A 26,320-nucleotide genomic window follows, 5' to 3' on the forward strand; every position below is an offset into this window, starting at 1 on the left:
GATTGTGTGGTTCAGAGGGTTTCTTTTCTGTAAGTGTTGTCTCCAGGATTTTCTTTTAAAATAAGATTGTTAAAGTGCTTGAACATACCCTCTTTGGCTAAAAATCAAAAGAATCACTCAGCTTCAAGGTCATTTGTTAAATCCCATTTGCTTGCTATTGTAAGAGACAGGAAGAGAGTGTCCTCTTGTAGTAGTCTGGAGTGTAATTCCGGATTCAGAAAGACTGGAAACTCTTCACTCTAGTGTTTTCAGAATTGCCACTACAGAATGTGTGTGTCAGTGTGTATCTGTTCACACACACATTAACACTTATGGCTTCTACTTTTCTCTTTCCTTTCGTAGAAATCCAATTCTTCAAGTTCTTTTTTTTTTTTCAAGATAGTAAATGCACAGTTAAATCTTTAAGTGCCGTAAAAGCAGACTGAGACCTTGATTTCAATCAGGAGGTCAAGGATCCCCACACCTGAAGAGGCTGCCAGACACCGTGTACACACGCTGTTCAAAGGGATGGAGCTAGTCATCCCTGTCGGAAAGTGTGTGTGTGCGTGTGTGTCGGTAGGAGGAGAAAAGGGAAGGTTAAGGTATGTGTGAAGTAAACACAAGCTGCCGTAAAACAGTTCAAGTGGTGTTGATTCATCAACCAAGGGAGTGGGAGGAAAAACAAAGCTTCATGACAGGTATAGTGGTGTGCAGAAAATCAACACCCAGAGAAGTGTTTTATTAACTTTCGACCCCCAGAGAACAGCCAGTGTGGGACCTACCCAGGCTCGCTTCCTTTGATAGAAGCTTTGTGCTATGAATAGGTGTTGCTGTAGGAGTTCCTATCTAGTAGAATCCATTTCTCATGAAAACGTAATGATTTTGTTTGTAAAATTTCTGTGTGTGTCCATCCATTTTCAAAATGAAAAAAAAGAAGGAAATGAGTAGCTGAAAAACCAGAATTCTACATTAGGGCTCTTCCTGAGAGCTCAGAGCCAGAGTTCCATGTCCCTCCTTCTGGTCTGCCTCCCTTCGACCCCTCCCACGTGGCTTTCAGCCTGAAGTTACCTATTGACATGTACCATGGCCGATAGTCAGTATAGAAGAAAACCTTAAGCTAACTTACTGATGTTCCAAACTAAACACAGGCTACATTGTTAAATATGTTTCCTATTATCTGCTAATGTCTGTTTTAATAAAACAGTGGGAACTAAATGGTTGCTTCTTAATCAAAACCATGATTTCCTAAACATAAGCTATGTGATTCTGTTACAAATTGCCACATATAGATCTCCTAGGTCAAAATTTTTTTCTCTTCTCATAGAAATAAATAAACAGTAAAATAATTATATACTCTGAAAGATCAAAGTAAATATGACTAAAACCTGGCAAAAATAAAAGTCTACTGGAAGAATTAAAAAAAAAAAAAGATCAGATTGCAAATTCTATAGTTAATGCTTAAATAAATATGAGAAAAATGAACAATCAATAATTTGATATCATTAAAAACATATGTATAAACTATATACAAATGGAATTGTCTAAATTTTGAAGTAAACATTTTAATGTGCATTTTTTGAATTTGTTGTTCTTAAAGCTAAACTATTTACACTTATTTCTTAAAAAGTCCTAAGTTGGTTTGGCTTAGCATGTTAACTTTATTTTCCCCAGTGATCACAGTGAAGCACATTCTGTTTACCTTTTCTCTTTAATTTCAAAGACAATCACGGTTGACACAGACATATTTGAGTTAACATTAGTGTTAATTCAGGGTAGATGGGGAGACAAAATTTGTATACTGTGATTTCAAGGTCCAAAACCATGAACCTGTGTCCTAACAGTTCTTGGTATTGAAGAAAATGAAGTGGTAGATGGGGGGGTGGGGGGGGTGGGTAGGTTGGTTTAGACAGCATTTTTTAATTTTTATTGCTGTTCATCTCATACTATAATTGTTTCGGGCCTACATTTTTACAATGTAGAGCTCATAAGCTTCAAAGTATAAGAAAAAAATGCATATTTTTTGTAAAAGTAGAAAAAAGACCACTATTGACAGTTGTTTAATGTGTAGGAGTTTCAGTATTGCATACAAGGATAGTCGACAAGGACATAAAAATATTCACGCTATTATAACATTATTTTCAAGAATTCATTGGACTGTGAGATTTACTCAGTTTTTCTTTTATGAGTTCTATACATTTCAATAAAACACTTATTTTTTAACCTAATTCTTCTTTCGTATTATTTTTTGACAAAAACTTTTCCTGCCATTTCTGTGAGACTCGGTGGAATTGTGCCTGTCATAGCATTCGAGATGATACTCTGACGGCGGTCTACTTGGCCGGGGATTTAATAAGAATGAGATAGTGCCTTAACAGAGAAGGGCTCGTATATTTTAAGTATTTGCTAATTAAAAGTTAATAAATTAAAAGAAAATAATTTTATATCTGAAGTGCTTTTCATCTGGCACCAAAGCAGAGTGAGCTGTTGTCTTTGGTTAGGTCGATCTCAAGGATTTAATATGTAACAAGAATTAAGGGGTCATTGAAAGTTCACATAAATACTAGTGGATATTATGACATTATTTGTGTCATAAAATAATACCACTAGAATGAATGGACCTAACCAAACCCCATAGTTTGTTCAAAAAGCAAAATTATCCCCATCACTTTCTTTTTCTCAGTCATTGCTCAAGAACCCCCTGATTGCTAGTTGTCTTAATTTTATTTGTTTATTTGAGCTTATTTTGCAAAATATTAAAATGCTGGGAGAAATGAGGATTTTGAAAATCAGTGCTACTTCCCCAAGCCTGGTTTATTCTAGTAATCAGTATTTTATCTGACCCTGTCTGATCTAGTCTTGCAAGATCAAACGTCCAGGCCAGCAAGCAGACAGTAAACACAGCCCGTGAAGGGTTTCAGTAAACACAAAGATTAGATGTTGAATGAAAATTAAACTCCTTGAACTAGTCCTCTGTACTAAAGTGGTTAAGTGGGTTGTGATTAAAAGAAATAAGTAATTATGATCATTATAGCTGAAATGATATAATGTTACCACATTTAAAGCACCTCTTGTACCCCAAAATGATTGTGTCATTTACAAAGTGGTGCCTCGCAGTTGAATAGAGAAATCAATGTCCTCTGCCCCGGTTCCATAAGGCAGCCCTTGCTTAGCCATGGTGGCATCGGTGGTCAGGACAATGCCTTTAATCAACTGCCGGTACTTCTGCCTCTGCTGTTGTTTAGCTCTGATGAGGTACAAGTAACTTACTGTTGTCTACCTAATTCTTCCAAGTTATGAAACAAATTTGCTTTCAGCTTTGGATCTCAATCAAGGTGTTTGGCAAGGAGGTTTGTCTGTCCTCTGCTTCTATGGTACCTTGCTTAAAGCAATGCCAACATCAAATCCTTGAATTTTATATAAATATTGGATTCTTGAAAATTGAAACATCACTCTCACAATCAACCACTTTTTATCTCACTGCTTTTCCAACATTTGGAAGAGCCTTGTACATTTCCACTGTGACAGTCACTGGTGAACATGGGTGCTCGTCCGTCAGTCACCTTACCCTCCCTGGCCTCCTTATTAGCAGCTTGTCGGTAGTGTCAGCGCGGAACGTGGAGAATGCCCTGGACCCTAAGCTCAGATGTGGGCTGACTTCTTACTTGGATCTCAAGAAGCTCATTTCTGCTGTACTGGCAGCTGCTTCTTCAGCCTGAATATGTTTATTCATTAATGTCGAAGTAAAAATAATTATTTGTCAACAAGTAGTTTATAGATTAAAAGAAACAAACTTGCTCTCTGCTCATATTTATACTATTTATAAGCCATTTTAGACATGTTTAAAAAGGATAGAAAAGGAAAAAGGATTTGCTTTCCTAACTTCCTCCTTTCCCCATCCATCCATCCATCCATCCATCCATCCATCCATCCTCTATACTTACTATTTGAAAGAAGTATAAGACACAGATCCTGGTTTCAGAAAGTCTACATTCTGTATGAAATAATTGATAATATAACACATACTTTGTCATTTTAAAATAAATTTGAGCATCTGTTTTATATACCAGGCAGGATTCTAAATGGGGACCATTACATAGTCCCTCCTTGCAAGAAAATTACAGTCACAATTAAATAACTAATTTTAATTAACCAAGTGTTTAGTGGGTGCCTCTGCTGTAGGCCACATTCAGTGTTAGAAGCGGTGAGAGGTATCCAGAAACACATAAGATGTGGTTCCTACCTCTAGTTGTGTCACGCTCAACCTAGCAGGTGAAGCAGCCCTATAAATACATACATATATAAATATATATATATATATAGCAGTGATATAAACTAGTGGAATGGTAGCACGGAGAAAGGTCCATAAATTCTACTTGCTGAGAGTCATGTTTGGGGGGGAGCAGGAATTTTAGAAGAAGTAGCCCATGATTTACACCCTAAGGAGAGGTAAAGTTTTGCAACGAGGAAAAGAGAAGGAAGACTGTTTCAGGCAACTGCAAGTTCATTATATAAATTCAGAGGTGCAAAAGAGCATGGTGTGTTTAGAAAATGATGATGCTGGCCCCGATTGTCTAGAATGGCAGTGCATTTATCACGATACATCATTGAACAGATGAGCAGAATGGCTAAGATTTTTAATTGGTGAGAAGGAATAGAATGTGGGCTCAGTGGTGGCACCAAACATTGGTGAACATGCAGAAATGTTTGGCACCTGTCTACGGGGAGCCCCTCTGTATTATAGTGATGAAAAATAAGGTGGAGAGGTGGTGAACACACCTTAGGGAACTCTGAAAGCCCAGTGGAGGCATTTCGAGAATCATTGAAGGATTTTAGCATGGAAGTGACATTATGAAAATTGTCGTTAAAAAAATTATTCTAGAATCCATCTAAAACTGTGTATGATTTGAGCTGTGTGTGGCAGGAGGGGAGGCAGCTGGGAGGGAGAAGAAGCAACATGCACACCCTGGAGGAAGTGGACAGGTAGGATCTCCTGCGGTGATCTGTAGGAGTGAGGGAGGCGAGGTTGACTTTGGGTGGCAGCAGAGGAAGGGAGAAGTGACCAATGTGATATATGTCTGGGAAAGAGAAAGAGAAATCAGAGGAGAAGCCGAGGTTTTGAGCTTGAGTGACTTTTGATGGTCTTGACAGAAATAGAACAACATATATTGGGAGGAAGTTGCTGATACTTAGGGAGAGGTGGTGAACCAGGTAGAGCTATCCATCGAGCTGTTCAAGACAGAGTGCCAGCTGACCAGAAGACAGGACTAGAGAATATTTTGGGGAGCTCAGTGTTTGGATGTGATCGTTAAAATGATACCAAAGGACCATTCTGAAAGGAGAGGGTGTGATCAGGAGGGGTTTGGGAGCGGTGAGAGGAAAAGGACCATGGTTTAAGAAGAAGACATGCTTAGGAAGAAAGGGAGGTTTCATGGAAGGCAAGAGAAGATGGGTTACTAGTGGAGAAATGGTATTAAGGGTGCCAGGAGGAGAAGGAGAAGAGGTCATTGTAGACTTTTAGCTTTGGCAAAAAGGAGACCATATTGACCTGGAGAGAGCTACTGTCTGCCACGCGAGAATGAAGGTAGCATTTATGCATCCAAGAAGGGAAGGAGGCAAGAAAGTGAGAGCAGAGGTTGGCTTAGGAAATGATACGAAGCACCTAGCTGCAGCACTAGGGTTAAGGAGAACACACACTCTTCCCAACTTCGTACTGTGGTCCTCGGGAGGGAGACGATGGAGCCAGACTCTGAAGAGGAAGAGGGGGATGAGCTAAAGTTCACAGACTAGGAAGGGGTGGGATCTGAGGCACAGATGATGCTTTGCCTTTGAAAGAAAAAGCAGCAGCTATGCCTTCAGAACCTGGAGGAAAAGGAAAGGAGATAAGGAGACAGGCTTTGAAGATGGAGTGAGCGGTAAAGACAGATGTAGCTCACGCCATCTGGCGTTGGTCGGGGTGATGTGACGGTGGAGCAGTGGAGAGAGCGGTTGGGTCTGGCCTTGGTAGAGGAGGATACGGAAATAGATTCTGGATCAGCCATGTTTGGGAAACAGAGAGAGAAGAAGGGAGTTGAAGTGACAGTTCAGGATTTATAGTGACACAGGTCTCTTTAATGCTTAGCATTTAGCTACAGTGTGCCTTTGATTTCCCATAGTTGCAGATTTCTGCTTGTCCTGCCCAAAAACACAATTAAAAGTTCAAAACCAAAGATAGATCTGGTGGTGGCTGATGAAGAATGTAGAGCTGTGAAATGAGAATTTTTATATGTAGACCAGGAAATGTCCTGCTTATTTAAAATCCGGTATGATTGTAGTGCTGTCCTCTAATTTCGGTTGAAATCAGAGAATTCTCTTGGTTTCTTGATCAATTAAATAAAAATTATTTTCTCCAGGCAATTTATGATAAAAGCTGAAAAGCACTTCAGTTTGCACGGTGCTCGAAGCTCTTCGATGCAAGTGCTGTGTCAGATGCTAGACTAACATGGCAGTTGCCTGTGGTGGACAGTTTAGCTGTTTGATGATAGATCTTCATTTTAACCTTTGCAAGAGTCTGAGATTATCTGACCTTGGAGTCCTGAACTCCCAAGGGGATGGACATGAATCTAGAATCATCTGGAATACCAGCCAGGCCATGAGTGCTAACATTGGGCCTTTCAAACTATCAACTTTCTAAGTTCTATGTTCCAGAGTAGTTTTGATTCTTGAATGATCCCTACTAAACCAAAAGCTCTTTGAAAAAACATCTGGTGGACTCATCTATTCTGTGATTTCCTCAGAGACCTGTGAATATAGGACTTTGAACATTGTAGGTACTTAGTAACTAGTAATAAAATTAAATTATATAGATGTGCTTATTTGAACATACATGCACTTAGAACAGTTTTATTTTTGCACATACTGTATTGTGACTTATCTTATTTACTCTCTGATTTCTCAGTTGAGAGAAAAAAGAAAATACTTGGTTGTTTAAATCATTTACAAATGTCCTTAGCAAATTAGTAATTGGTTAGAATCATTCTCTTTTTCTACTAATTAGTTATTGAGCTAAAGATTTAGTAATAGTCAATTCTACTGAAAGAGACAGTAACAGCTTTATTGAGTAAAAATTAGGAATCATTTATGTAGCCTAAGAAAAACATCCCTTTGAGGTTTTTCCAGCTAGTTTATTGAGTATTTTTCTTAAAAAATGGCTGAAGACATTTAAATTCTGTAAAATCAGAGAAAAAAAGAATGAATCATGGGTTGATTGTTTCCTTGGTTAGTTTTTCTTCAATAGATTGAACTAAAGAATTAATACACATAGAATGCTAACAGTCAAAGGCAGAACGCTCCTGAATGATAATACTAAGTTTCTGAAATGTGTTTTGTCTATCGTGTGAATTCACATTTGAAATGATAGTTTCAGATTAAAATAAAGATGAAGAATATAGGTACTATTAGATATAAGTAGCTTTATCCTATACAGAAAGTTATGGGAATACTTGAAATGATCAGTGATTATTCAGACTATGATAAAACATTATTTAAAACCCAGAGGGACATAATGTTCAGATGCAGTACTGGTAAAGGTGGATAATGCTCACTTTTTCCATGGAACATAATGGGGTCCTATGAGCTTTTATTGCCAAAAAACAGAGGTGTCCAGATTCAGGTTGCTTTATGGTAGACATATATGTTTTTGTGGATCTTAATATGATGGAAAAAGGAAGTTGATAATAAGGGGAAAATACACCTAAGACCAGTCACACAGTATTATCACAGTGCCGGCTGGTACACTTCACTTATGGGGCTGGAAGCATTTTCCTTCCAAACCTTGTTTTATTAGGAGTTAACAAGTTGGCTCTGAATATCTTGCTCCAGGCAGAGACTTTGCAAGCAAGTTCTCAACCCAGAGACAGATTCTCTTTAACAAATTTAGAGAAAAAAAATCTTTAGGTTTTGTAGTCCTAAAAGACTTAGCTTTTTTTTCCCCCCTTTTCTTTTGCCCTTCAGCCCTTTCAGATGCTTAATATTTTCTTTAATTATTTTTAGTGAACTCGTCTGGTAATAGTTCTTCCATTCAATGGTGTGGGATTTATGTCTGTTATATGTGGGATATTAGCTTTAGCTCTTGAAATCGTGTCTGTCTCTGTGTTAACAGAGAATGTTTTTATATATCAAATTGACTTTGTACCTACCATTATTGAATAGGGGAGAGTACATCAGCAGTGTTTTCTGTTAGTGGACAGATTCAGTATTGGCAGATGGGATACTGTTCTGGGTTTTCAGGGAATTTAGTGTTGTATTTACATTTTTAAAAGAACCCAACTCTGTGAAAGACTTTGGGTGAACAGTAGGGTTGTTTAGCATTAATGTGTGGTCCAGAGAGAGGAGTCATCATAACTATCAGGTAGAACCATATGAAGTTGCCATTTTTGCAGGTCAAACTGTCGAATGTCACCCATTTCATGAATTTCTTGTGATTGCTCAAGATTCTCAGATTATGACCATGTTATGTGAGTGTGCATACCCGTTTTATTTCTTGTTGGCTACCTGTTTCAAAGAAGCACTTCATATTTACCAAGTTTATAATGAATAATTGCTCAGGTTTTCTGTTGTGGAATTCATGTCTTCATCAGTCAGGTGGGAATTCATGTTGATGACACTCATTTTGGGACAAAGATTTTTTGGCCACAAGAAAAAAAAAAAAGGGATAGGGAGGGATTCATGGGAAGAAATATGATGAGTGTGAATTTATATTAGATGACTGGAATGAACTGATAATAAATGACAAGATAGTGCTCCAAAGGGACTGTATTTTATTATCAAATAGAAAGGCATCTTATTTTTATTTTATTTATTTTATACTCACCCGAGGATACTTTTTCTATCTATCTTCAGAGAGGGAGGGAGGGAAAGAAAGGGAGAGAGAAACATCGATGTGATAGAGCCACATTGACTGGTTGCCTCCCGCTGACCCGACCAGGGCCGGGGCTGAGCCACAACCGAGGTACGTGCCCTCGGTTGGAACGAAACCTGTGACTCAATGGTCCGCAGGCTGATGCTCTAACCGCTGAGCAAAACTGACCAGGGCTAGAACAGCATTTTAAATCATAGGTAGATATTACATCTCTGTGTACCAAACAGCTCAATTGTCTGAAACAAATCTGTAGGTGGGGTTTTTTTTGAAGCTAATATTATTCAGTGTTGTATCTATCTCTAGGGGCTGACATCATTCCTAGCATGCCACAGTTGATGAATAAATATTTATCATATGGATTAAAACAATAAGCAAATGTGAATGATCTTATTTTATTGATTTGCCAATTCAGTTTTTGAGGAATCATTGATTTCATCACTTTTTAGAACTGACCAGCTTCTTGAGTCTGTCACCTCAGGGAGGCTCACAGGACATTAGTGGAGACGTGAAGTGGGACATTCACGTGGTGCATCCATGTGTCAGGCCACCCATGCGCACACACACATACAGATAGACAGCAGGACCTGACTGTGGGAACGCTGATTAGTCCTGACTCAAACCCTAAAATTAATAATAGTCACATGCTCCAAGTTGGGCCGTTAACGTAATCAGTGGAACAAAAGCTTTAAGGTCATGAAGACATAGGCTTGAATTCTGATTCTTCCTTTAATAGGTTTGTGAGATTACTTTTTCTGAGCTTCTCCTTCAATAAAGTGGGCAGAATCATCTCTGTGTCATACAGTCGTACGAAGTAACTGATGATAATGTGTAAGGAGTTTAGCTCAGTGCCTCGGCTATTATGTATGTAGCAGGGCCTGATGTTATCTGCAGTGTCAACATCTTTTAAAAGAGGCATATTAGCATGATATGAAAATTTCAGCACTTATAATAACAGCATTTTTCTCTAAAGGAAATCCATTAAAAAGTACTTGTGAAACGTTTAGGCCCTAAGAACTTGACTTTGGGTTATGCAGAGAAAGAGAATAAAGGTAGTTTTCACTGGTTATGTGGTTTGTATATTGTGCTTATGAGGCTAGAGCTTAGCCCTGAACCTTTTGAATATTCCTAAATATTTATCTACATTTAGACAGCTCTTGACCTTGAACAAGTTGTCTGACTTCACTGGTATTAGACAGGATCACTGTGTTGAAAATTTGACACCAAGCCCTGGCTGATTTTGCTCAGCGGTTAGAGCATCAGCCCCCGTCTGAAGAGTCTCAGGTTTGATTCCCAGTCAAGGACATGTACCTGGGTTGTAGGTTCAGTCACCGGCCCTAGTCAGGTTCTTGCAGGAGGCAACCATTCCATGTGAGAGAAACACATCGATGTTTTTCTCTCTTTCTCTCTCTCCCTTCCACTCTTTCTAAAAATCAGTGGAAAAATATCCTCGGGTAAGGATTAACAACAGCAACAAAAACAATACAATTGGACCCCAAGGTTTTGGGGCTAGGGCTAGGGGAGCAGGGGACTTTGGATGGAAGTTTGGAACCAAGGCAGTGATGTGCTCATAGATCCTTTCTCTGTGCTCAGAAGTTTGGGTACCCATTTGAAATGATCAGTTTCACTGGCAGTTTTTCTACCAAGATTACCAGAGGCAAGCCTATGTCTTATCTTTGTAGAATCACGCCCAGAATACTTTCTGCGGCCAAGAGTCATGGATAAATTTACCATTCTTTGACAGTGTGGCTTATATTGTTCCATCTGGGGTTCCAGGAGATATTACAGGAGGATACGAGAGTGTCATCGCACTCATTCATACTAATCTGTTTGCGTTTTCATGAGCACCTTAATGATTAAGGAAGAATCCATAGACTGGGAATTCTAGAACTTTCTCAGTGCAAAACTTTCTACCCAATTCATTGTTTTTCACTAATTATAACTGTGGGCAGACCCCAGGGGTTATTTCACAACTGAAGTGTCTTAAGGTTTGCATTGCAACCCTAGGGTCTTAGTTCTGGAAAAGTCTTCAGTCTTTACATAGTGGATAGATAAACTTGCGAGGGCAATACGACAACGACCACTACTACCACTGTATAAACTACCAATATGCTTGTTGCTGTGTGGAGTTTTACAAAGAGAGATGTCTTAGGAAAGTCTTAACCTCTTGCCAAAGAGTCAAAAAGCAGAAGCAGGTGTTCTGAGAAAGGGAATTGTTTGAAAATCCTAGCAGCAATACTCTCTAAGATGCTAGTAGGTAAGTAACCTGGAAGGTTGATTCAAAACCAGTTTACAGGTCATCCTCTTCATTTTATAGGCAATCCCAAAATCACCCAACTAGTTACAACTCAGGCCTTAAAAGTGCCAGTTTGCCCCTCCCCACCTGTCCTGCCAATTGACAGGTTGGAAGCCCCTGTGCCTCTCAGATGCGTGTCCTGTTGCTGCTCACAAATCCTCTGAAAGTACACCTGAGGGCACTTAGTCACTGGAATATGTATTTTTGATGATGATTATTTTTTTAAAGTTAGAACATGTTGATATTTACTTGTTCTCTAAAAAAATAAAAGCAAGCCATTAAGCATTTGCTTTTAAAAAATACTGTAGGACGCTTTCCTTTCTTCTCCTGGTGGATGTAAACGGGACACTGTACAGGCTGTAGCTCAGAGGTCGGCAGGCTTGGGCCCGGCCGCCGCAGTAAGCGAATCACCACCAGGCAAGTCACAGGCATTTTTCGGTTTTCCAGTGCATATAACAGTTACGTTTACACTGTGCTGTAGTTTATTAAGTGTGCAATAGCATCATGTCTCAAAGAACAATATACATATCTTTAAAAAATGTTTTATTGCTAAAAGTTGCTAACCATTAACTGAGTCTTCAGCAAGTCATATCGTTTTGCTGGTGGAGGTCTGGCCTTGATGTTGATGCCTAGTGATTGAGCCCAGATCACCACAACACATATAATAACAATGAGAAAGTTTGAAATATTGTGAAAATGACCGAAATGTGACACGGAGTGAGCAAGTGCTGTTGGGACAATGGCGCCAGTAGGCTTGCTTGTCACAGGGCTGCCGCACACTATCGACTTGCAGAAAGAGCTGCATCTGTGAAGCGCAGTGAAGCCAAGTGTAGCAAAGCGAGGTTGCCTGCACCGTGAAAGCATATTTTATTCTTAAGTTTCCCCCCATTTTTTCATTCTTAATAATTTTTGAAATGTAAAGCTGTGTTTGTGTAGCAGTCCTGTAAATTTAATATCGAGTTGTGAGACTGTCATTTTACTTTCCATCTATTCTTCTGCCTCCTAATTCATAAGTCAGAGAATGAGCTATGAAGCCTCAGTTGGAGAAGAGGAATAGCAACATTTCCCTGCTCGTACCAAGAAGCACGTGATTCTGTATTGATGATGAGCTCTTTTGAACTGTAGGGATTCGTTTTTAAACTTGGTCTGATGTAACTTGGCATAGTTTCTTGAAACCAAAGAACAGATTGCCGTTCTTTTGATGACCTCTAGGAAATAGCAGATATTGGCCACAATGTCCTGATCAGGAGAGTTTGAAATGAGAAACCTTAGCTGTTAATCATAATTATACAGATATTTTTTCTGAAATTTATAAATTTACTTTAACATAGATCTTTTACATAGACCATGTAAATTTTACTCTTACAATTCTGAGATAATAAGCATCTGGTATAATCTCAAAAGACAATAAGTAAAAGCAAAGGTAATATAGACATTGATTCTTAAACTTCAGTGTACATAAGAATTATTGGAACTCGAAGAGATTCGGAATTGGCCCCATGAGTTTATATTTCTAATAGTCTTCCAGGTGACATGGATATTAATGGTGAAAGGACCATATTCTGAGTATCTCTGAAACAGCAGAGACCTCAAATGTACAACGTTCATTCATCTCTCTAAACACACACACACACACACACACACACACACACACACACACGACAAGACAAATACAATAGTAGTGGTAAACAATGCATAGTGCCAGGTATTGTTCTAAGTGTCACCAAATAGTAACTCATTTAATCCACACAATAATCCTTCATGGTAGGTACAATTATTAGCCCACATTAAAGAAACAGAGATAGCTGAGGCACAGGGAAGTAAAGTGACCTGCCCAAGGTTACACATCTACCAAGTGGTAGAGCTGAGATTTAAATCCCAGCAGTGGAGCTTAGGAGTCTCTACTTATAATTATTATATCATACATTTTCCCTAACAGATGAAAATATATTTACCCAAAATTTCAGTAAAGAAATTACCCAAAAGTGTCAGATAGGAATGTAAGATACGATGTGTCACACATATACAATAATGAAAATGTTCTTGCAACCACCCAGAATATAAATATCAGGGATTTGCAATAATTAAAATAAATACTTGACTTCCTGGATGTACTATAAATTGCTTGAAATAAAATGAGGTTTTTGAAACAAATATTTTCTAATTGTAATGCAGTTAAATCTCTTGGGAGGAGTGAAACCTTCTGAGGCATGAACAGCTTGCCATAGCCAGCAGTCGTGGGCGTTGAATAGCTAGTGGTCTGGTCAGATGGTGCTCTTGGTTAGACCATCACCTGTGAACTTGGGAAGGTTCAGGAGGCCCTGGAATTCTAATAAAGGGCTATAAAGGCCTCTCCTACTTTGGAGTTAAATAGAATCCCAGATGCTCAGAGGGTGGTTAGATAATGGTTTCTCATTCCCTGTAGTTTTCACTGAGTCCCATAAAGCTCATAGGACTCAGAAAGCTCACAGGTCCTCCTGGACCTGTGAGTGTCTCAGTGACCTTAGCAGATTCCTGATCTGTGTTGTGTGCCCTGGACTGGAATTCTTCCCCAAAGTTTAGAATAGCTACAGAAAGCCCATCAGCTACTGAAAGTGTGTCAGCCCCACTTGTTCAATAGTTCTTCAAGCCACATCCTGTCTGCGGACTTGCACTTGGAGCTGGGGACAGCATTCCTTCCCAGTCCCTCTCCACTCCATAGATCACCTTCAGGACTTCAGCAGCAGCAGTCGAATAAAATTCACAGTGAATTGAGTTTCGCTCCTACTATAAAGCCCTGGAAGCACTTGTGTTTCTAATGTCTCTTCAGTAAGTAAGCATTTTGGCTTCATGGAGAATATGCTCTGTTGTAATGTGGACGTTGCTCCCGTCATCAGGCAGGACTGCCTTTAGTCTTCACTTCTTTTTCTGATCCAAGGCTGCATGTTGCAGAGGTAAGATGACCCTTCAGAGCCCAGGTGTTGTCTTTGGTCGTGATTTAGTGTACGACAGACTTAACAGGATGTTTTCTGTCAGAGTGGAAAAAGCAAAGCACAGAATCAGGCACTTCTGCTTGGTCTGCATTTTCATTCATTGTTTACTTTCAAATAATTTTAAAAGAAAGGGAGGAAGACGTGGAGGCAGAGAGAAAAGAAGAGAAGGAAGAAAGGGTGGAAGGGAGGGAGAGAAAGAGGGAGGAAGGATAGAAAGAAAAAGAAATAGAAATAATGAATATCCAAATTCAGTTTTTACATGGAGTCTGGCACATTGTGACGTTCCTCTGATTTTTTTTTTAAACATTGTTATTTCACCTGCTGTGACTGAAGAGGCTAAATATTATTCTGATATTACTTTTTGTAAGAGTGGCAGCAGAAAAAAGAGAAAAGTTTTTTAAATTTGGCAAAATCTGTGCAAACCATTACTGAAGTTGTGCATTGCTTTGGTCGGTGGAAATGCAGCCTGTTGATGAGCTCTTTTTTAGGCATTTATAAAGTTGGGATGATGATCCCCGTCCCCCCTTCATTTTTAGGAGCAAGGAACTTGGCTTTTATTGGTAGAACTGTCAGGGGCTGGAAAACATTGACAAAAATCCTTTGCTTGACCGAACTTTAGACAGGCTCCCGAACCTTCTCCCAGGCCCATGTGTGCACTTCCTGGTCCATTCAGTTTTAGCAAGAACCCTGCTAAGTCAGTTTGGCCAGAACCCCCTATATGCTTGGTAGCTGATCGCCCTGATATCTCCCCTCCACTCTTCCCTAGGTGATGTCTCATTACCTGGCCTGCCTTCAGCAAAGAATCCTGTTGGGTCAGTTTAGCCAGAATCCCCCTTACTTTTGATATTTCCTCTTAGTAATTTTCCATCCACTGACCCTTACCCTGTCCTTGACTATGGACTCCCACTCGTCCATGCTGTGTTTTGAGCTGGGCCCAGACTCTCTCCCCACTGTACAGTCCCGTCGTCGTGTCCGTCTGTCTGTGGCAGTGGTCCTGGATAAGGTCTGTCTTACCATCTTTGACGAGTGTTGCTGGATATTTTTTTCTTTAACAACACAGGGGGTATCTTTAGTCTTATAGGCACAGATTTAAGACTGGCTGTCCTTGGGCAGCATCTGGTTTTCAGAAATGTTTTATTTGGCTTTTATTGCATTTTGAAAATGGAATTAGTTGTCCGCACTTAAAAATTAAGAGCTATTATGTAAAAATCCAGATTTTTCATTTTCTTGGAAAAAAAAATCTGAGGAATTGACAATACGAGGAAGACAGAAACTGGCTGATGCACGCTGGGGCTGCTTCTTTGGGCTGGGCAGACGCCCCCGTGCTCGCCTCGTCCCCTGCAGCGGCCTGCTCCGGCTGTCCTGGCCTGTGTGGAGGCATTCGCACTGTGATTCCTCACTGTGGTTTACCAAGCAGTTCCTGCTTCATGGTGTTCCCACGTTGCTAAGGGTACTTCTTCCCGCACTGTTCTTAACTCTATGAACTTATAAGGATCTGGGAACTCGTAAGAATTACTGTGTATCATCTTAAAGGAATAAGGATTGACATTATTCTGATTCATATTACACCAATTCATGTAGGTTTCATGGAACTCTGATATTCAGGCTTAACTCTGTGCCTCATTCTGACTAGATATGTGAATGGAGTGTTATTTTATTGATGATGTGATTTAGATATATCTTGAGAAAGTAACTCACTCAAATGTAATTAAGTCATCGGAAAATGAACATGCTAAAATTTAGGGAAATTAGGTTTTGGTCAAAGAATCACGCTATGGGAGAATGGATCTATGTTTTTTAAGTAGAAAAAGAAACGGATAAAACTTTCGCTTAAGTACCTGAAAACATAATTTACTATTTGAATGTATCTTTACTTTGGCTGAATTAAAAAGCAAATAAACAAATAAAAGTGAATAAAATGTCCTCCCGAGGCCAAACATTTCTGCCTGTAAAGCACAGCTTTGCTCTGGAAGCTTCTCTGGTCTCTCCTGCCTCTCTCAGGGAGGAAACTGTACTAGTGATGTGTGTGGGTTAGATTTCCTTATTTGAAGGCTCTTAACTATTTGCTTGGTTTGGTTTTAAGAATGTATTCCTTAAAGTTTAATTAATACAATGACTGAAAAATGCTTGCTTTTAAGAGGATAAGATTAAAATCATTTGTTCACCTTGAACCTCATGCAGGAAAGGTGAATGCAACCCAAATGAATTACACTGGAAGGATTAACTTAAACCTGGAACACTTAGAGAAGTTTGAAGTAAACTTTTGACTTATTTGGGGTTCATAAGAAAGTTAGACAGTCATTCTGTTTTTTTAAAAGCAAAAACTGCTATATATGTCTGAATATAATGTGAACCCGAGATATGGGTGTATATTTCCCCATTGAGAAGTTTTGAATTTATAAAACCTCTAGACATGCAGATAAAATGGTCTAATTTCTACTTACATTTGTATGTATTAATTTACTTTCTCATATGTATTTTAAAATCACATATTGCATAAAATATTAATTTAGAACTATGACTTCTCCCCACCTTTAGAGTTCATTAACTAGTTATTCAAATTCTTCACTAGCTTCTTCAGCCAAAGTAAAGACATCACTGTTTTGAGTCATCTTAGGCAGTCTCGCAGCACACGTCACTTCTGCCCAGACTTCTGGGGACCCAGTGCTTTCTCGATTCAAACATTATTCCGTCGCTGTTAACCATTTGCCAAACTGTAGGCACCATGATAATGGTACAGAAGAGGGGGACATTTAAAAATTGTTTCCTCTAGGTGAATACTTTGGATTTTCCAGCTTGTAGCCCCCAGAGTAGTGTTTCTTGAAGTTATCTTGTGGGCTTTTGCACAATCATATCCAACATTTGCAATTTTAAGAAATAATTATCAAATCTGTTTGGAATTTTTGTTTAAGAAACAGATTTTGTAGATTACATCTATAAGCATTTAGAGCTATTAACGACGGAGGTTTTTTTTTAGCCTAATGTGTTTTCTCCAAATAAACCTTTGTTTTACGTAATCAAGTAACACAGAGATTTAGATAAGGATTTGACTATGAGGTGACTCACTCTTTCTTGAGAAATATTCTTGGGAAAAGAAAAAAAATCTGCCTCATGTTTGAACATATAGGATACTGTCTTTTTCTTCTCCCTTTCTAGGCTCTTCCTTAAATTTTTACTGAAGTGCAATAGAATGTAGAAAGGTAGATAACGTGGAAGGGGAAACATTTAATGGCAGGTCATGGTGAGCTTTCTTATCCTAGTGTTTATTACAATCATTAAAATATCAATTCTTAAATATTTCCATAACAAAGATAGCGAGTAGAGAAAAGGATATACTATGTATTAGACATTTTCTATGATTGTTTCCATAGTTGTATAATAGTAGTTATGTGGATTTTATTAGGTGGTGTAGTTAATTTGGCGGAGATGTTGTTCTTATCATTTCCTGATGACCATGAGCTCCAGAGACCATTAACCGCGAACTGCAGAGGATGAAAACAGCTAGTGTTTTGTAACAAAGGGTGATGAAGGAAATGCTAGAGCTTGGAAATATGGGAGGATTTAGAATTTATATATAATGGCTAGTGGTTTCTGGCTTGGCTATTCAATAAAATTCTCACTTTTAAGAATTTTGAAAATTGAAGTGGCAAATATTACTACTTTCATATTACTTATGAAAAATATTCTAACATTTCACAGGAAAAGATAACTTTCTTTTACTTTGGGGCTTCCAGTTTTATATAAAAAATGTCTATGTCAATTATTTACCAAAAATGTGATAAAACTGTTATATGTTATATATATATATTAGTAATAAACTATGCCAGTGAAAATAATGATAATTACCAATTTATCTCTTAACAGTGGAAAGAGTGGAACGAGAAAACCTTTCAGACTATTGTGTTCTGGGCCAGCGTCCAATGCATTTACCAAATATGAATCAGCTGGCATCCTTGGGGAAAACCAACGAACAGTCTCCTCATAGCCAAATCCACCACAGTACTCCAATCCGAAACCAAGTGCCCGCGTTACAACCCATCATGAGCCCTGGGCTTCTTTCTCCCCAGCTTAGTCCACAGCTTGTCAGGCAACAAATAGCCATGGCCCATTTGATAAACCAACAGATCGCTGTCAGCCGCCTCCTGGCTCACCAGCACCCTCAAGCCATCAACCAGCAGTTCCTGAACCATCCACCCATTCCCAGAGCAGTTAAGCCAGAGCCAACCAACTCTTCTGTGGAAGTCTCTCCAGATATCTACCAGCAAGTCAGAGATGAACTGAAGAGGGCCAGTGTGTCCCAGGCTGTCTTTGCAAGAGTGGCATTCAACCGCACACAGGTACGGTTATCATTGAACATGACAACTCAACTAGTCGTTAAGAATAATACTAGAGATGGAATTGGGACACATTTTCTTTTTTAATCTCTTAAATTTTTTTTATGGAGCTCAGATCACATAGAATGAGATTAATTAATAATGCTTAGTTTATGCACTACTATCATGATTGATTCATGCATAGCTATAACTAATTAGTCGATATTAGCAATGTAATAAACATATCTGAACTCACCAACTCAGGATGTTACTGGTGACTTGGTCTATGTGTTCCTCTCCTCCCTCACCTTCTTATCTGCTTTTCTTCAGATGTAACCCTGATCTTGAATTTTGTGGTTAATGTTACTTTTTCTTTTAAAATTTATTTTTATTGTTGAAAGTATTATAGATGTCTCTCCTTCCCCCCCCCCCGTTGACACTCCCCCACCACCACCCTCACCACACTGTTGTCTGTGTCCATTGGTTGTGCATATGGTTCCTTGGTTTATCTCTTCCCACCCCCCAGCCCCCGCCTTCTGAGGTTTGTCAGTCTGTTCCCTACTTCCATATCTCTGGATCTATTTTGTTTTTCATCTTATTTTGTTACTTTGTTTTTAAATTTATAAAAAGAATATTATTATACGTTATAATTTCTATAATTAATTTATAAGCCTTTCAAAATTTGCAAGTTAGATTTAAGATATTGATAAAGTGGCGATAGATAATTTATTCATATTTTTAATGTTCTAGGGGAATTTTATGCCAATATAATATTAAATGCTAAAAAGACAAATAGCTTATTAATGTATGTCTTATTTATTGAGAGTGCTTATGAGTAAGACATTCTTTTCCATCAGTGGTTCTTAGACTTCAGGTGTATCAGCGGCACCTGGAAGGCTGTTAAAACACAGATTGCTGGGCCTCATCCTCGTTTCTGATTCAATAGGTTTGGGGGTGGGACCCAGAAGTTTGCATTCCTAATAAGGTGATGCTGATGCTACTGGTCTGGGGGCCATACTTTGAAAACCACTAATCTAACCCTTATTTGAGTAACAAAAAAGTGAAATTGCTAATCTCAAGGAGCTAAGGACCTTGTAGTGACAAAAAAATGAATGTGCCCAAATACGTAAAGTAGAATGTGAAGTGTGGTGAATAGTATAGGAACGTGTACAGTGGTTGTAGGAGGTGCTCAGGAGGAGATGGGGATGAGGAAGACTTACAGCAGAATGACTAGGAATGAATATTGTTTAAGAGGACAGTGGGTTTAAGGTTAGCCACCTGCAAAATGCGAGGCAGGAATCGAAGCTCTGTGCAAGTGCAAAAATAAAGAAGACCATGGGCCAGCATATACATAAACAACTGGCTTGAGTAATAGGTTGCTGGGGAGTTAGACTTTGAAGGATAAGTAAAATTAAACAGGCAAAGATGTAGAAGAAGGATGTTTTAGTTATACTAAAGGAATTCATGAGAAAAGAGTTGAGTTAAAAACATGGGAATAGTTGGTAGTTGATAGCAAAGCTAGATATTAACCTTTGATCTGGAGGAACAAATCAAAAAAGCTCTTTGGGCCTTACTAAGAACTTTGAACTTTCTTTAATAGGCACTGGAAACCACTGAGAATTTTATGTAGGAAGGTACTATAATCCAATAATCAGAACTGGATTTTAGGAAGATTTCTTTTCCCCTCATCATAGCAAAAGGTAGGGCCAGCATTTAGAAGGCTGCCCCATGTCCACTGCAGTGAGTAAGAGTTGGGAATTTGGCTGATGGCAAGGCAGTAGTGAAGAACCACTGGAGAAGTCAAGTGGACAGAAAACGCAACCACTTGAATGGGTGGAGAGAAAAGAAGAAAAGATCACGCCAAGGTGTGGCCTGGTGATTGGGAATAAAGCTATAATTAGAGAATCAGGAGGATATTGAAAGCGATGGTTGGGGTGGAGTTAAAGTGATCATTTTGGATTGGGCCATTTTGACTTGGAGGTGCAGGCAGATTTCTCACGTGAAGAGGTGTAGCAGTCAATGAAAATGTGAGCTTAGTGCTGAGAAGAGCAGTCGGGGCTGGAGAAAGAGATTTGACATTTATTTACAGAGCCTGGGATTGAAAGAGTCGGGGGAATGAAGGGAAGAAACCATCACCACTACCCCCACCAGGAAGAGACAGAGAAACGCCAGGAGAGACAGGGTTAGGTAGAGACAGAAAAATGGGGAGGTGGGTAGAAGACATGAGTAGGGTTCCCAGGAGGTTTGTTTATTGTGGAAACCTAAGAAGTCTGGGATGGAGAAGCTTGAAACCATGCCATGAAATTGGGTGATTGGTTGGTAGAGATCTTTGCAAACATTGAAGTATAATTTCATTAGAGTAGTGAGGGCAGGAGCCAGAATTCAGGAGTCGAGGAGTGATTAACTATTGAGGATGCAGAAACAGGGCTGCAAGTGACTGTTTCCAAAATTTGGTGTCGAAAGGGAGGCCCGAAGTGGGCCGACGGTTTGAACGGGATAGGGAGTCCGTTTAAGACAGAAGGATTTGTGAGGCAGTTTGGGCCTCAGCTGGGGTGAAACAGCACGCACTGGTGATAGAACCACCGCTGTGGTTTGGTACGAGTGTTCAGCAATGCTGCAACAGCGGGAGCGGGAGCGGGGAAGAAACACAGTGGGATTGTTTGAGGTTTCGTGCTGACAGATTAAGGATGGCAGGAGACCCAGAGAGGTGCAATTGCTTGCTCCCTTGACTCTTAGCGAATTTATACATTCTGTTATTGACAGAGTCTGTTTACATCATTTGAAAATGAGTGCGGAGGTTCGCCGAGGTCTGCACATGTTCCAAACATCGCTCCGTCACTTTTCTCTTGTGGCTCAAAGTCCTCAGGCAGCATTCAGTGCTCCGCGATTATATGGACTGTGGTTATACAAACTCTGGCCCTTTGGAGCATGCCTGTTGAATACTGTTGCAAAATACAAAGTAGAAGGATGCATCGTTTAGTCTGTATTTGCAGTTCTGCGTGTGTGTGTGTGCGTGCGTGCGCGCGCATGTGTGCGTGCGTGCGCGTGTGCGCTTTCATCTATCATTCATGTGCATGAATAGGCATTTCATGGCTAGCCAACATTTTATTGTCTGGTTCTATATACAGCTCCTTTGGCTAAGGATAAAATTGAAAGCATGGTTGTATTACTTTGGATTTAAAACTAAATACAGTATACCTTTTGTCCAAATAGCATGAAGCATGAGAGAAGACTCACAATGAGGCTAGACAAAAGACAGACCGTGCTGGTGTGAGAGAATGCCCTGCCAAGGCCCTGGAGGTCTGTCTTCTCCTGCACAGTCCTTTTTGTCTATTTTTATGGATTAATGATTTTTCTTTGGCATTGCCATCTTTCAAGTGCCAAGTTATAAAAGGTCTAATTGAAGCATGGAACACATTTTATTTTTTTCCTCCTGCCATTAAATTTGTAAGATGGCTACACCCAGAAAGAAACATTCACTTTCAATCAACATGAGCTGGAGTTCATGGGCCAGCCTTGAGGATATCAAATGGAAACTGCATAGGAATGTATGAGTATTTCCTTTTAAAATTCTGCTTTTAATTTGGGAAAGCTTTTCATCCCTCTGGGATCATAACCTGTTGTGTATAAAGCCCAACCTAATCAAGGTAGATGGTATTGACAGAATGACATAGTTTGAACTTAAGCCGGAGGTCAGCAGGCAGATTGTTTTCGCTGTGTATACTGTAGTCACTAATAGCAAGGTTGGACAGCTGGGTTTCACCAGCAGCATTGTTAGGTGGGAAAATGGCGTACTATGCCCTATGAAACCAACCATGGATTTTCCAAATGTTTGGCTTTTTTGAGTGGAATTAGACATTTATGGGTGATATAATAATTTGCCAGCTATAATCAAATAAAAATTAACTTTTATAGATAATAACAAATGAATTTGTTAATCTTTGGACAGAAAAGAATCTCAACAGTTTTTTAATCAAAGCAAACAGAATCGGCACTGTTAGTTTAGATGGACACCTAAACCCAGTATCAGTCTTGTACTCAGTTGCTTTACTGATATGTAGCATATCCTCAGTCCGCTGAGTATTTTCCCAAATGTAGTTCATGATGTCCATTACTCATTTATTATCAGATGAAATGAGAAGAAGTTTATCACCTTACAGTTTGTGTTCCTGGATTTGTGCTTGATGATTGGACCAAGAACAAATCTAGCGGGGTGTGTGTGTGTGTAGAACAAAGTCACATGCATAACATTCACAATGAGGCTAGAATTACATATATATTCAATATATACCACTATATCTCTCTCTTTATATATATTTATAAATCAGCCTAGTTTCCATGCTTAAGACTCACAGATGAAAAACTTAAACTCGGAACAAACAGCATTTGAAGATGTCAGTTCTCCAAAGAGAAACTAAATTTAATTACTTTGTATATCTGATCCATTACCATTGTAAGTATGTTATTTGGTGATATAAACTAACATCATTAAGGAATAAAATATATTTCTAAGAGGTTGCTTTTAATATATTTTTATTCTGATACAGTTTTTTGTTTTTTTTTAATCCTCACCCGAGGACATTTTTCCATTTTTTGTTCAGGTAGAGTGGGAAGGAGAGAGAGGAACAGAGAGAGAGAGAGAGACATCGATGCGAAAGGAACACATCGAGTGGCTGCCACCCGCACAACCGACCAGGGCTGGGGACAAACTGCAACCGAGGTACGCGCCCTTAGCGGGAACTGAACCCGGGTCTCTCAGGAACCGCAGGCCGACGCTCTACTGAGCCAAACCGGCCAGGGCTATTCTGATACAGTTTTTCAAAATCATTATGTACATTTGTTGAATAAAACGATGCACACCTCATGACAAGATCTTGATTCTGGCATCAGAGGCAGACAACCTTTTACCAATCTTTATTGTTTATTATTTTTTCCTATAATTTTCTGTTGGTTGGTTACTGTAAACATATACTGTCCAAGCTAGGAACATAAGTCACTTGTTCTGGGCAAGGGCAACAGCACATTCGAGGCTGTGCAGTGCCAGGATAGTGGACCTTCAGTATGGGCAGGGGCTGATGTTCTAGATGCAGGCTGCAGGCTGCATGGGGCACATGTTCTAGATGCAGGCTGCAGGCTGCATGGGGCACATGTTCTAGATGCAGGCTGCAGGTTGCACAGGGCTGATGTTCTAGACGCAGGCTGCAGGCTGCATGGGGCACATGTTCTAGATGCAGGCTGCATGGGGCACATGTTCTAGATGCAGGCTGTGGGTTGCATAGGGCTGATGTTCTAGATGCAGGCTGCAGGCTGCATGGGGCACATGTTCTAGATGCAGGCTGCAGGTTGCACAGGGCTGATGTTCTAGACGCAGGCTGCAGGCTGCATGGGGCACATGTTCTAGATGCAGGCTGCATGGGGCACATGTTCTAGATGCAGGCTGTGGGTTGCATAGGGCTGATGTTCTAGATGCAGGCTGCAGGCTGCATGGGGCACATGTTCTAGATGCAGGCTGCAGCAGAGCGTCACATCTATCTGTGCCATAGAAAGGCAGAGCCTATTTTTGTCATCATAACCTTATATAAAACATATTCTTATATCAACAATACATAATCACTTTCTTCTTTACAATCTTTTGAAAAAAAAGGCTAGCCCTACTTTTCATGTCTGAAAACTTTTATGACTATTGGGAACGAATGAGAATGGTAAGGTAAACGTGATAAGATACTTTCTGACCTGGTTATTAATATTCAGGCATCTGCCCTGGCTGGTTTGGTTCAGTGGTTAGAGCATCGGCCCACAAACCAGAGTTCCATGTTGGGTTCCCGCTAAGGGCAAATATGTTGGTTGCAGTTTGTCCCCGGTTGGGGTCGTGTGGGTGGCAACCACTCAGTGTGTCTCTCTTACATCAATGTTTCTCTCTCTCTCTCTTCCTCCCACTCTATCTGAAGATAAATGCAAAAAATGTCCTTAGGTGAGGATAAAAAAAAACATTCAGGCAATCCTATGGTGCACATCTGAGCATTTCTGTTCTTGATGCTTTACTAACTCCCCCCCCCCCCCCCCCCCGGCACACTTTTACTTTGAAAACTCTGTAACTGCTGTTTGGCTCTTTATTCAAAGGATTTTCTTCAGACTACTGGATTTTGCTTTGCCCATACTGGCAAAGAGATGGAAATGCTAACCGATGTCTGATAGGTGCAGCAGGATGAAAGCCCAGCTCCCTTGCCTCCTGTAGCAGGAACAGCTCCGAAGTGTGACTTCCACTCCCAAGCTCTGCAGAGTCGGGCGAGGCTGGGACCTTGCTGGGGTTTCTTCCCTTCCCTGTCCTGCTTCTCCTGTCCCTCACCAGTTTCCCTCAAGACACTTCCTTAATAAATCGCCTGCATAGGAATCTTTACCTCAGGATGTGCTTTTTATCCCATGTGAGGGGTCAGTGCCATGGCTAGCTTAGGTGACAGTTGATTATGTCACAGGGTAGACGTTTGAATGAAACCTGCCTTCAGTTTTATGCCCACTGCCTTCACAAATCCAAAGCAAGATGTTACTATGGAAATAGTATAGAAGCTTTTACTCTACCACTTTCTTTTGAAAAATATTATCATTATTATTTTAAACTGAGTCCCCCAAATTCAGTTGACTGATATTACCATCATATTTACTTATGGATATTAAATTGTTGAAGGGTAAGGGGGGGAAAGAGAGAGAGAAAGAATGAGACAGAAACAGACATTAGTTTTTTTTTACCATGAGAGCTTACAAACTTGACTTAAATGAAACCATTGTTACTGAGCCTGAATGGTAAATTCTGTGATTTAATGTGAGTTGCAGGGTAGCTTGCCTCCTTGGCCCTGCCCCTTCTCCAGTGTCGGTCAGTGGTATGCGTAGGACTAATAATTCTCAGAAGTATAATAGGACCAGTGCTCTGTCAGGTTTTATTTTTATTTTTTTATTTTATTTTATTTTTTTTATCCTCACCCGAGGACATTTTTCCATTTTTTGTTCAGGTAGAGTGGGAGGGAGAGAGAGGAACAGAGAGAGAAACATCGATGTGAAAGGGACACATCGAGTGGCTGCCACCCGCACAACCGACCAGGGCCGGGGACAAACTGCAGCAGAGGTACGCGCCCTTAGCGGGAACCGAACCTGGGTCTCTCAGGACCGCAGGCCGACGCTCTAACCGCTGAGCCAAACCGGCCAGGGCTAGGTTTTATTTTTATTTTTGCAAATTTATTTTCCCTTGCTTATATCCTGAATTTGTTTTAATGTTGACATACTTTCACTTACTGGACCTATGGACATGGAATAAATTGCTTAGCTACTTACTGTGCTTACATCTTTGCATTTTGACAGTTGGATTATGAATCCAAACCTTACGTGTTCTTTTGCCCCTTGTCCCTTTATGGACTTAAACCATTAATCAGAGGCTTATGACAGTATTTTACCAGACTTAATATTTTCAAGGAATGGCTGTAGGATGTCCACTGACCTAGGATAAGCACAGTTTCATAAAATATGTACAGTGAATCTTCCTTAATAGATAAACTATTCTCTAATTTATTTAAAAATCCAATGACCTACATATTCATATATTCAGAAATCCCCCCCTTACTAACATTGTTTCTCCTCTGAGACCTTCCATCTGAGCAAATCTGTTAAATGAAGTAGAGGACGCTTTGATCCAAACTAGGCTAAATCCATTGGAACGGATGCCCTGCCCCAGGCGGACGGGAGCATCAGAAAGCCCGGAAAGGGGAGTAGCTGTGACCCTCGTCCCCCTCCGCACCACCGTCCCCTTGATGCGGAGTTTGGGACACATCCTTCCACAGAGAATCCGCAATGAGAGCTAGACTCTTGCGGTATCTCAGAA

The 26,320-nt window shown here is 39.9% G+C and overlaps 1 protein-coding gene across 3 annotated transcripts in view; it reads left to right on the forward strand.

The window, feature by feature from the left end:
- SATB2 (SATB homeobox 2) overlaps nucleotides 1-26,320 on the forward strand; it is a 190,936-nt gene that overhangs the window by 95,105 nt on the left and 69,511 nt on the right. For all 3 annotated transcript variants that reach the window (XM_036254224.1, XM_036254225.1, XM_036254226.1), the window contains one exon: nucleotides 18,005-18,477. In XM_036254224.1, coding sequence (XP_036110117.1) covers nucleotides 18,005-18,477 — 473 coding nt within the window. The remainder of the gene's footprint in view (nucleotides 1-18,004; nucleotides 18,478-26,320) is intronic.

Source organism: Molossus molossus, unplaced genomic scaffold, assembly GCF_014108415.1.
Source record: "Molossus molossus isolate mMolMol1 unplaced genomic scaffold, mMolMol1.p scaffold_m16_p_11, whole genome shotgun sequence".
NCBI classification, from domain to species: domain Eukaryota; kingdom Metazoa; phylum Chordata; class Mammalia; order Chiroptera; family Molossidae; genus Molossus; species Molossus molossus.